The sequence below is a fragment of the Rousettus aegyptiacus genome, unplaced genomic scaffold, assembly GCF_014176215.1.
Source record: "Rousettus aegyptiacus isolate mRouAeg1 unplaced genomic scaffold, mRouAeg1.p scaffold_m13_p_13, whole genome shotgun sequence".
In the NCBI taxonomy this organism is placed as follows: domain Eukaryota; kingdom Metazoa; phylum Chordata; class Mammalia; order Chiroptera; family Pteropodidae; genus Rousettus; species Rousettus aegyptiacus.
Genome location: NW_023416288.1, coordinates 18158896 through 18171293, shown reverse-complemented (window position 1 = coordinate 18171293; position 12398 = coordinate 18158896). Strand labels below are relative to the sequence as shown.

The window sequence follows — 12398 nt, the reverse complement described above, 5'->3', positions numbered from 1 at the left end:
TCAACCATCCTTTCATGGTCTGGGAAGGGCGAATCTAGAGGTTAAACTTTGGGGCTGACAGGTTGAGAGCAAGGTACTTCGAGGACTGAGGGAGGCCACAAGCTACACAGCAAACATCTAGAGTCGGACACCCGAAACCCCGAGTCAGAGTCGCAGTGGCAGTCACCCCTACTCCGGAAGCACCCGGGGTTTCATGCCACGTCCCTGCCACGCGCCCAGCTTCCGCGGCGAACTACATTTCCCAGAATGCTATTCAATCCGTCTCGCAGAGCGCCGTAGGCGCCTGGGTGACGCCATCAGCCCGCGCGTTGTTTAGACTCCACTGATGTCGTGGCGCTTAGGGAAAAGAAGTTGGTGTTTCACCGGGCCCTGGTCCTGAAGACGCGGTCTCGGTGATCCCCGGCCCCTTTCTACCCACCCCTCCGCCCGCCCTTTCCCTCCCTTCTCTGGCAGGATGAGGCGTGCAGGCCTGGGTAAGAAGAGGGCTGAGATTCGAAGTTCGGGGACCCTGGAACCAGCCGTGCTGGGCACAGGGACGCGGGAGGAAATTGGACCAGTTTTAAGTCCCTGGAATCTGGGCCAGAAAGGATGTATAGAGGGGTCTTTGGAGGCGGTGCCAAGTAGAAACACATAATGTGTCCTAGGTCTTAGGATTGGTTTAGTCCCAGGGTTCTTTCAGTCCCAGGTTTGGATGATAGGTCTTGAGGGAGTAGTGGAGGACTGAGGTTGGAGTATATACAGGTGCCAAATCAGCAAACAAGGTTTTCAGTGTTATCGATTGAGCGTGATTATGGAAACTGCTCGTTTCCCAAAGTCCTGCTTCGATTTCTTCTTTTCTGCTGGCCCTGGATGTTAGTTTCTTCAAAAGCGAAATTTGAAGAATGGTCATGCGAAACAGTAATAATAATTATTTAGTCTGATAACAGTGAGTTACAAAGGTAAATGTACGTGTCATTACTGTTAAAGGCCATGATATGTTAACATCTGGGTCAGAGGCCATTTTACCCAGAACATATCTGAGCCTTGTTCCTCTGTTAATGCAGTAGAATGTGGCAATCCTTGAGGACTTAGAGCTTGTTCTTGACCTTTTGGCTTAGGAAGCAGGTTCACCAAGCAGCGGGAATAAGTTAGGCACAAGGACTTTTAATGAGACATTTTAATGCAGAACTATTAAAACAGCATTTTCTGTTTCTGAAATTCTTTATTAAGAGACAGTTAAAAAAAAAAGGGGGGGGGGACTCTGCTAAATCAGCGTACAATATACCCGAGAAAACATGAAGTATTTGAAAAAAGATGTTGCTTTCTTTCAATTATTATGATTAGTTGAAAAAAAAAACTTTTTCAAAGTGTCACGTGTTTAGAGTTGGTCAAAGTTGTCAGTCACTCCAGACTTGTACATTGAATAATAAATTGTAATATGAGAGATAGCTTTTGAAAAACATAGTTTTTATGAATTGTTGGATCATAGACAGTTGGCTAGGTAAATCGTAGAGAAAAAATAATTTTGAGCAAGTTTACTTTTATATGCCTAAATGTTTTTCTTTTGTATCATTACTAATGACAACAAACATTTATCGTGTACCTTAGTAACCTCCAGTTTATACAGTCCTTTGTGGCTCTGCGTGTGCTCCCTAAAGCAAGAGTAGGAACATGTTCAAAGATAAATTATAGTACAGGATGATTATTATACATCCAAATACCAGATAAATTCTACAGATAGTGAATGCCTAGGGATTTGTGGAGACATAAAGAACTTGAACTAGAGCTTGAGTACTAGAGTGTGTAAGAAGTAAGTTCCAGTTGGAAGGATGACACACATACCTCCCAAAAAGTCTTAGGACTAGAATTATGAATGATGTGTCAAAGAGACTATGATTAAGCCAGTTTGGTTGAAGTAGGAAACGTGGAACCAAAATCACCACATTGTAGAGATCTTCGAATTCCAGGCCAAGGAATTTGGATCTTACTAATAGGCCCTTTGGGCCCTTTGAATATTTTGTGTAGCAGTATGCCATGATAAATAACAGGAAAGAGACTTGACAAATGGTAGTTCTTAGCCCCCATTGTATATTAGAATCACCTGGAGAGTTTGTAAGGCATTGATACCTGGACCCCAGCTCAAATTAGAATTTCTATGGTAGAGCGTTTATCTTTTAAGCTCCCCTGTAGTTAGGAGGAAAGGTGGTTACCTAGATATCTATTGCTATTATTTACATTGGTGTGATGTGATGAGGGCTTTTTTTTAATTTAGCTTTTTTTTTTTTAATCTGTGGAATTTTAAACTTGGGATAAATAGTGAATCTAATGTGAAGAAGTTGCCATATTGAATCTAATGTGAAGAAGTTGCCATATTTCACATGAATCTCTAAATGACTTGGCTCAGTTATTGATAGAAACTACCCCCAAAAAGTAGCTAAGTTTGGAATAACAACTCTTGGCATTTTATTTGATTTTTTTCTTTTTATATTGAATGTGAGAGATAGTGTAAGGGAATTATAAAACTCTTAATAGAGAAAATATGTATTGTAAGATTGCTGGGCAATAAGACGAGAATTTTACTTTTAATAAATGGAACAGTATAGAACTCTAAAATTAAAATTAAGGTAGGCAAAAGAGCAAAACAAAGAATATAAAGCAAATAGCCGTTAATTTACAAACAAAATCCTTGGTGGTTGTCGAGGTACATTCATAACCTTAGTAAAAAAATAAGACATTTTTCTCTTTAAGGATATTGGTAGACTATTCAAAGTAGAATATCTTTGATTGTTGGAGTGTTAATTCATTTTTTAAATTATTATTTTAATTGAGTGCAGAAAATATTGTGCCAGTCGCTTAGAGTGCAGTCTAGAGTTTGTTATTAGTGTTATGTAGAGCAAAACCATAAGGATTCAAAAGAGGGAGCTTTGGTTTTCAGAGAAAGTGAGATTTGTGTTGTGCCTTGAAAGAGCTTCCTTCAGTAACCTGACTGCTACCTAACTGTCCTTCTATCTCTTATTGTCACTGCCACTCCATCTACTCTCTGAGCTTGAGAAACCTCTAGTTTCTATATCATCCCTTTCCCCACATTCACAGGCCTCTCTTGAAACTACTTCAATCCAATCCTTGTCCATTCTAGACCCCATAATTCCTATATTTAACCACTCTTTTGGCAAGTAATCTCAACCTCTTGGGTTTCTGTCCTTTTGCAGCCCCAATGCTGTAAACCTCCAACTCCTGTGCAAGCCAATCATCCAGCTTCTCATGGGCTAACTTAGACTCTTCTTTCACACAAATAGGATTGAAACCACTACTATTGCCTCAGCCAGCATTGTTTTATCCCCCTTGTAATTCTGTATCGTCCTCATCAGCTTCCTCCATTATTTTCTTTACTGTCTTTTTCAGATGATTACCATTCTTCAGAGGCAGGCTTTTCTCTTCTTTTACTGAGAAAATTGGTGGTATCAGTTGTTTTTTAAAAGTTAAATGATACCTTCAACTATGTTTCCTCTCAATCCTCCCAACACATTTATCTAGGTATTCACTGTTCAAGGTTCACTCCACCTGTTTGATTGCCTGATGAATATCAAGTACTATATTAGGCAGTAGCCAAGAATGTAATCCTGTATTCTCAATGCTATTTCCTAGAAGGTAAGCTCCAAAGAGTAGCACCTGGAAAGAAAATGGATCTGACACATGGTAGTTTCTCAAATATTTGTTGAAGAATGCATGAATTCTTCTCTTGACTCAGCTAATACTCTCCATAAATTATTTGAGCTCTCTATTTAAAAGATGCCAATAAAGGAATCTCCCCGCTGCTATCTTATCCTCTTTATCCCTTTCCATTCATAGTCAGGCTTCTTCAATAGGGAGTTGATGTTACTATTTGATCTTTTTCAAACTGTGTAGTTCTATGGAACAGGAACTGTGTCCAGAATATCCTTATATATCAGTGTCTATTTTAGTGTGTTGTGGGCAATCAATAAGCAAACAATAAATGTGTATTGAAATGAATATTCTTTGCTTAAGAGAGGGCATTAGGCTTCTGATCTCTATTTGGTTATCAATTTTTAAAATTCATTTGAAGTGTTAATGTTATAGACATACGTGGTCTGCAACGCCCTCCAGGGGTCTTTTTCGGTTTTTTTATATTAAGGTTTCAAAAGTGGCCTGTTTTTGCTATAGCTGTACTTGTGACTGATCCTTGCAGGTGAAGGAGGACCTCCTGGCAACTATGGCAACTATGGCTATGCTCATAGTGGGTATAGTGCCTGTGAAGAAGAAAACGAGAGACTCACTGAAAGTCTGAGAAACAAAGTAACTGCTATAAAATCTGTAAGTATGTAACATATTTTATACTTTTAAATTTGTATATTATATGCAAAATATTATATACTTATAAACTACATACTTTTATTGGCATGATACTAAAAAATTCAGTTACCTAAATAATATAGTTCAGTGAGGTCAAAGTACACTCAAAATTTAGACAATTTGAGTACATTAGAAAATATGGCCAATGAAAACATATGGTACATTTGTTTATTGTTATTAAAAACTTAGGCTGTTTTTTTATGGTTAAATCTAAAATACAGTATGTTGCCTATAGTTAGGTCTCCAAACAGTTCTTCTTCTACCTCCAAGCAGCTCTTCTCCTGACCTTTTCTCCTAGGCTCCTAAGCTACAAATCTCATTCTTTCCCGCTTCTACCTTTTATGTCACATCAACCCTTGAGTCTTCTTTCTTTCTACTGTTTCTCTCTATTTCTACTTTTCTATTTCTAATACTATCCCCTGGTTTTTTTTTTTACTGGGGAAGCCTCTTAACCTGTCTGTTACATCTTCTATTCTGAACTGCATGCTGTCACCAGAGTCATCTTTTTAATGTATTTATTAAATTGCATTACACTCCAGGAAGTCTTCAGTGCCCTCCCATGATGTAAGAAATGAAGTCCATACTCTGTAGCTTGAACAAATAGGTCCTTTAAAGATTGTCCACAGCTTTTCAGGCCTTATCTCCTGCACTTCCAGAATGTATATATGCTTTCTGCTGGGCAAACCAGAGTGCTCTCTGTGTCCTGTGCACTCTGTCACTTTCCCACTCCCATACCTTTGATCATGCTATCCTTTGCCTCAGGTGTCCTTTTCCTCCCTACATTAGCTGAAGTCTTGCCTATATCTAAAAGGCTGTACTTCATCGCACCCTTACCCTCCTCCAGGCTGTACCCGGTTACCGCATCATAAGTAACTTTCCTTTCGAACATCAGACCATTTGTCCTATCACTTTAGCACTTATTACATAGTGATCTGCTTTGGAATTAGTTATATGTACAAGAAGTTTACCAGAACGTAGGATTTTCTGTTGTATTTATTTTTATATTCTACACAGCACCTAGTATAATTCTTTATCAGATGTATTGAGTTAATATCTATTAAATAAAAGGAATTTTAAAAAAGATAATTTTAACAGTGTGGGTGATTGATTATGCATTACAATAATTATGCTATATACTCCTAGAGCATTAAGTAGAAGCTCATGTTACCAAAACTTAATTGGTATTTCACTAGTCTTGGAAAATAAAAGTGTATTTAGCCTAGAGATTATTACATTCTGAATGACAATTGTTTTCAAAATCATATTTAATCAAAAGGAATTTTCTATGAACGAAACAATATTGTCTAATGTTAATCATTTAGAAAACATTTATAGGGAATTAAATGAATTTTTTTTTAAACTCTGATGTTGATAATTTAAGCTCCTTGTTAGAACAAAGCTTTTCCCCCCTAGAAACGTCTTTTCTTGGCATGAACGACAGTTGAAATCAGTAGTTAGGTGATCTGGACTTCCAAGCTTTATAGTTGCTTTATTATCTCCGAATTGTTCAATTTTGGGGGAAAGCTTAGATTATGATGTATATAATTTTAGTATGGTTTTGTCAACAATACCTCTATATGCTTTTCACCCAAAATAAGCTGAAAACAATATTAGCAATGGTTTGCCAAGATTTTTAGTAGAGTTCATTTTTAGATATATCTGTCGTATAAACTATTAGATAGGTTTTGGTTTGAATAGCAGCCATAATCACAGTAAGTATTTCTTTTGGGCTTATCCTCTTTTCTGCATAGCTTTAGAATGTGGATAGCCTACCTTGTAAAATTTTTTCTAATTTAGTATATTTTAAAGAAAAAAAATACTTTTAGATTTGAAAGAAATAATATAGGTATATATTCAAAGTTATGTCACATTTTAATATCTGGATTTGAATTGATAATACAGGTCTTGTATATACCTTTTAACATATAAAGAGGAAATATAAAGATAAATGCTGCTGAGTAAATGTTATAAGAAGAGAGAAAAGCATGCAAGGATAAGAGAATCAGAAGTATGTACAAAAATTAAAAGATAGAATTGAATATTAAGATAAAATGAAGAGCAGGGAAACAATATCCTTGTTGGGAAGGAATAGAAATTCTAAAAATACTTTCCATTAATTTTGGTGGAAATGTATCCACAGAAAAGAGTAAATTTTATATTTCTAGAATACAGTTTTATTTAAGAAAGTATATACATTTAAAATGGCATTGTTTTTGCTTTATAACACTTAACTACCTTTATATGAGTAATAATGTGTATGCTTTCTTTATAGCTTTCCATTGAGATAGGCCATGAAGTTAAAAGTCAAAATAAATTATTAGCTGAAATGGTAAGTGGAATTTTAAGTTTAAGAAATTTGATCTAATATTCTCAAATTTAGTCTGTTATTCAGGCATATCATTTTAACTTTCTTCTATTTTGAATTTCATCTATTTAATCTAGAGATCAGAAGCCCTGGATTTCCATTTATTTATTTCTAATTGGTTTGAAATACTACAAGGTTTATTATTGCCATATTTTTACATTCATCTTGCCTAACACATATAAGTGGGAGGAGGAGGTGGAAGCCAATGTATCTTTAATCCCGTGTTTAGAAACACTGTTAAAGACTCAGAACAATTGATGATTTTGAGTGTTCTTAAGAGATCTCAGTGGATATAGACTACCAAGTAATCAAAAAGCACTTTACATCCAGTCAACCAAATATCTTGCACCTAATATAAGCCAGTTTCTTTTGCTTGATGTGCTAAGGATCACTTCTAAACAACTCAATAACATTTAAACATCATAACATCTCAGAGCCTTTTATCTCTAGTCCAAACAGTCTCAGCCACATTAGAGCCTTTTCCCATTCTTTGTGTTTATTTTGGATGTCATACTTCTCCAGACTTTCCCTAGTTTCTCCACATGCTTTTAAAATTGTACTGTTTAAAAATGAATATGGCAGGGTGGGGGTTGGGAGATAGGGAGCTCTGCTGCTAAGTGGGAAAAAAAATCAAAGAGGTTAGAAAAGCACCGATCTAATAATAATAATAAGAGGACTATGACATTGAAAGCAATGTTCCTTTGAAGGTTGTGAATTAGAGTCACGTGGGGAAATTTCTGAAAATATTTGTGCCTGGTTCTTACTCTGAATATACTGATCCATAATTTCAGGAGATGGAGCTTAGGTATATGTATTTTGAAAAAAAATAAAAAAAAAACATTCCAAATGATTCTGATGCATAACCCTGGTGAAGAATTACAGATATATAAAGTGCTTCGGCTACATTGAGCCTGTGCTATACAACGGGGCCTTTGAATAGGACCTTTACATTTATATATACAGGGCCTTTACCTCTCGGGATATTGATATTTCTATGAAAGTGCAATATTTATAATTCCATACCTAGAGTACAATATTTCTAATTCATGTTAGTCCTCTCATCATTAGGGCTTTTCCAGCTATGTTTTAATATAGTAGTTTTTTCCCCATCCATATTTGTAGTCTTTACACACATTTTACCACTCTTACATGATATTCTCTTTTAGTAGACTCTCTTGTTCTTCAAAGTCAGCTATCTAAACTAAAGTATCTTTAAAGGTACATTTAACTGCTAACCATATTAAATTTTGGACAAATTGCTGTACTTAGAAGCAACCAACCATTTGTCCTTTGAGAGCGTGCCCCAGCAAAACGTGGGAAGACACGTATGATAGTAGACAGACTGCTTACCTTTATTGTTAATAGTTTTTAATCCTCATAATTGGAATAAGACCTGAATAGTTAGGTATTTTTAATTACTCTGGGGCTGAAAGACATATTTGTTGGCTAATGAAAGAGCTTTTCGTTCATTGAGAGAATTACTCTGTATTGTATGGAATAATCAGGCCGATTACCTAAATTATAAAGACTCCTGAATTAATAGTAAAAATGTCATTAAAAATATTCTGATAATATATTCATTCAATGTACATATGAAGAGTATTAAAATCTAAGCATTATATTGTTTTTCACTTTTCCTCATAGGATTCACAGTTTGATTCTACAACTGGGATTTTAGGTAAAACTGTGGAAAAACTGAAGAATTTATCCAGAGGGAGCCAAACAAAGCTGTTGTGCTATATGATGCTGTTTTCATTGTTTGTCTTTTTTGTCATTTATTGGATTATTAAACTGAGGTGATACAAGTAAGTGTGAGTTTGGAATTTGTTCCAACTTAAATAGCTTGGAGTACCACTTCAGTAAAAAATCAGTATCAAAACATTCCTAATTTTCAAATACTATGGCTTTTTCCATAGAAGATTACTGAATTTTACATGTTTTATAAATCATATTGGATAATACAGTACTCTTTGAATACTGTTTTTTAATGATTCATTTTGCCCCTATTTTCAGGGGTAATGAGTTTGGCCCTAACAATTGTTTTTCTGTTGTTTGCTGTCAGATTAAACAGTAGTATAACATTCTGTTATCAGCATAAAAGTAGGTTTATGTTCCATGTAAAGAAACTTTGCAGCAGAACTACAGAATGCCTGGAGCGCCTGAGGCTGAGCTCTTGAGGCAGTTTGTGATGGAATGGTAAAGGTGTTTTCCTGAACTGCCATGGACCTTAATGATGTACTCCCCTTTCCTCCTTTATTTGGTTAAAATTGTAGGTAGATTTCTTTTTACCTATAATTTTCTAATAATTTTTGATGATAAGACTCCTCTTTCACCTTTGCCCAAGGACCTCATTCTTTAATAAAGCTTTTTCTTTTGGCATATTTCTAGTAGGGTGCAAAACAAATGTGTACTGGTATAATTGTTTTATATTAACTTTATACATACTATTGACTTGGCTTATAATAGTTTTATGATTTTAGCTACTTTGGCCATTTGGTCATTTGCGACAGAATAACATGAAGCTAAAGTAATTGCTAAGCTCTGAATGGAAATAAAATGTTCAAGAAAATGAATTGCCTCTGCTTTATTATGTGCTCAAAATAGATCATTGAAAGTACTCAGCATTGAACTTGGGGTTAAGAGTATTGTTTTAATCCAGTATATTTGTTTATAGAAAGGAAAATAAAGGTGGACTGTTGAGTAGAAAGAAATATTAAAATGTCCTTGAATACTCTTGCCACTGTTTTGGAATTTACCCATTTATGGGCTCCAAAAATAAATTTTTAATGAATGAATTGACTGTTGCTTCTTTATTCAAGGCTTTTATTTTACATAAACCTGAGAAATGGTCCTTTAAACTCAGATTCTGAACAAAATCAGGAAAAGTTAACATATTTATATGATTTCAGAACTTGTTTCCAACAAATGAGATAAATCATGACAAGTTTAAAAAGCCTTTTAATTTTTTAAATATTTTTAGTTATAAATCCATTATCTTTTATTTTGCTGGGTTTGCAATTCCTTTTGCTCATCTCTAATTACCTATCAATTCAGACTCTGTCTATTTTGGCTAGATTTGTCATTTGGGCCTCTACTTGACATGTAAAAACACTAGAACTGAGAGGGTTTAAGTGACTTAGTATGTAAGAGACAGGTCTGAGATATGATATGAGGGACACCGGTTTGAGTTAAGATGACCTGGGTTCATATCTCCATTCCTTTACTTGCTCAATGTTCTGGGGCCTTTTTCTTTATTTAAATCACTTATTTCATAGGATTGTCATGAGAGTTAGATAATATGTTGGAAAGTGCCTGACAAAATCACTCAGTGTTATTAGTTCTCCCTGTCATTAACAGACACATCAGACAAGGGAGTTATTTTAAGGGCTAGACAGTGAGTTGGTTTCAAGCTTTGAGGAGATGGGACCCTAAATGGAAATTTCTATCAATTAGATTGCTTCATTTTTCAAGAATGATTTAATTATGTACTTTGTGCCAATTACGTGATATCAGAGCTCAGGGAAAACTTAGCAATCATTGCAATAAAAAAATTGCAATATTAAAATCTCAAAAAAAAAAAAAAAAAAAAAAAAAAAAAACAGCAGGCCAAAGAGAAATGATTGGAAGATGGAAACAAGAGAATCCATAAGGAAAAGACAAGATCAAGGCCTTAGGAAAATCAATGACAGCAAGAAAAGGATGGATTTCAAGATTAAGGTTTGGCTATTATATGAAAATATTTGGTATATAAATGTTAGATATTATCGAAGAGTTAGGGATTTCATGAAAGGGGGTTGGGATGATGTAAAAGTGGTTCTCATCACTGCATTGTCCAACATTTCTTATTTTGCAATTCTTTTTAAGAAGTGCCCAAAGTCCATAACCAGCATTTCGTATCACCCCTTCTTACCACGGCCTTTGCTAAGATTGCCTGGGACTCCTCCAGAGGGCCCTGTCCCTGCCCCATCAGGGGTCCTTATGTTTGGGGATGGCTTGGGAAAAAGTACTCCCAGAAATAAAATTTGGGGGAGTCATCAAATATGGAAAAGTTCTAATCCATTTATGATCTTTTATAAGCTCACTGCTGACTCTGAAAAGGAAATTATGGTTTTAGTTATCTAGGAAGTTGATTACAATATCGAAGAGGCAAAATATTTACATTATAGCTTTTATTCAAACAACTTTAAGACTTGAAGATGTTTGGATGTGGTAACACTATAGATCCTATATTGTAATTGGTAAAGCAGATTCAGAAAGCAATTCATAAAAATCTCAAATGTCTACATTTTTCTGCTAAATATCTAGTCCATTTTGCTGCAAGTTGGTCCTTAGAAGTGTGCCAACACATTTGCAAATCATAGAAACTATAACTTATCTGCACCATCCCCTACAGACATCAGGCATTGGTCTCTGCAATAAAGAAAAGGAAAATTATACATGCTATTAATTTAAATTAGCATGCAAATTAATTCTTTCATGCTATTCAAGTAGAGAATAGTTGTTAAATCTAAAAAAATTTGTGGGTTGAAGAAGTGCCAATACTGTCAATACTGTAATAGCTATGTGTAATAGCTATGTCTAATACCTGGGTGGGTACTAGAGTAATTGGGGGGATCACTGCATAAATTATGTAAATGCCTAACCATTGTGCTATATGCCTGAAACTTAATTAATTAATTAAACAAAGCATCAGAAATAAACCAGAGAGAGAGAGAGAGAGAGAGAGAGAGATCTAAAAACTAATTGTGGGTATGGCTTTTGGTGCATAGAGTGGATTCAAATCAGAGAAAACCCACAGAGCTTTTTAGGGAGCTATACTAATAAACGTGACATCAATCTAGATTAAAAGGGACTAACTGTTAAAACACTGGGCCCACAACTTTCTATGGGCTGGAAGCAAGCTGAGAATGTCAGAGGGTGAAGCCAAGGGCCATGGAGCATAGTGAACTGGCATGCCCCCTTCAGAGCAGGCAAATTCTCAATAAGGCCTGCAGTTACCCTGCCTCCTGGTATTCACACCTTTGTGTATCTCCCTCTCGAGTGTGAGCAGGACCTGTTTCTTGCTTCTAATAAACATAATATGGCAGAGGTGGGGAAAAAATCTAAAACAAACATGCAACATTTTATGCATTTGAATTCTGGAGCAGAAAATCCTAGTACCTGCTCCCATGGAAAGTTTCTGGTTCTATAAAATAAACTAGTGTTCCTAATTTTTCAGTACTCTCAAATTTCAAATTATATATATTGAATGTGCTTCCTTATAGAGAAAGTGGAAGAAGTGCTTGATAATGTGGGTTCATTTAGTCAGTAAATAATTTCATCAGGCCATACTGATGAATAAACTGGCTAAATATTTACTGAGAAGCAGATTAGTATCATAGATAAGATTGAAAGCTATGAAGTCACACTACCTGAGCATAAATCCTGGCTCCAATACTCACATTACGATTTTGGGCTGATGGCCTCTCCACCTCAGTTACTCTATTTATAAAAAAGGAATAAAAATTGTATATAGATAGCAGCAATGCAGTCAGAGGCTTATTGTGGTAATGAAATGATAGTGCCTATAAAGAAGTTAGAACTGGCTCCTGGTGCTCAATGGCACTGCCTTCAAGGTAGTTGCTCAGAGTTTTTCTGTTCAAACTTTTCAATTTTTGATTTACTTTTAAAAATATAATCTACA

The 12398-nt window shown here is 35.4% G+C and overlaps 1 protein-coding gene across 1 annotated transcript; it reads left to right on the top strand.

Annotated features, from left to right (window-relative positions):
• The first annotated feature begins 307 nt into the window (after nt 1-307).
• BET1 (Bet1 golgi vesicular membrane trafficking protein) lies at nt 308-9510 on the top strand. The gene is made up of 4 exons (XM_016160871.2): nt 308-473; nt 4187-4311; nt 6623-6679; nt 8360-9510. Exons 1-4 carry the CDS (start codon nt 455-457, stop codon nt 8513-8515), a joined length of 357 nt encoding a protein of 118 aa, XP_016016357.1. The 5' UTR covers nt 308-454; the 3' UTR covers nt 8516-9510.
• The last annotated feature ends 2888 nt before the right edge of the window (nt 9511-12398 follow it).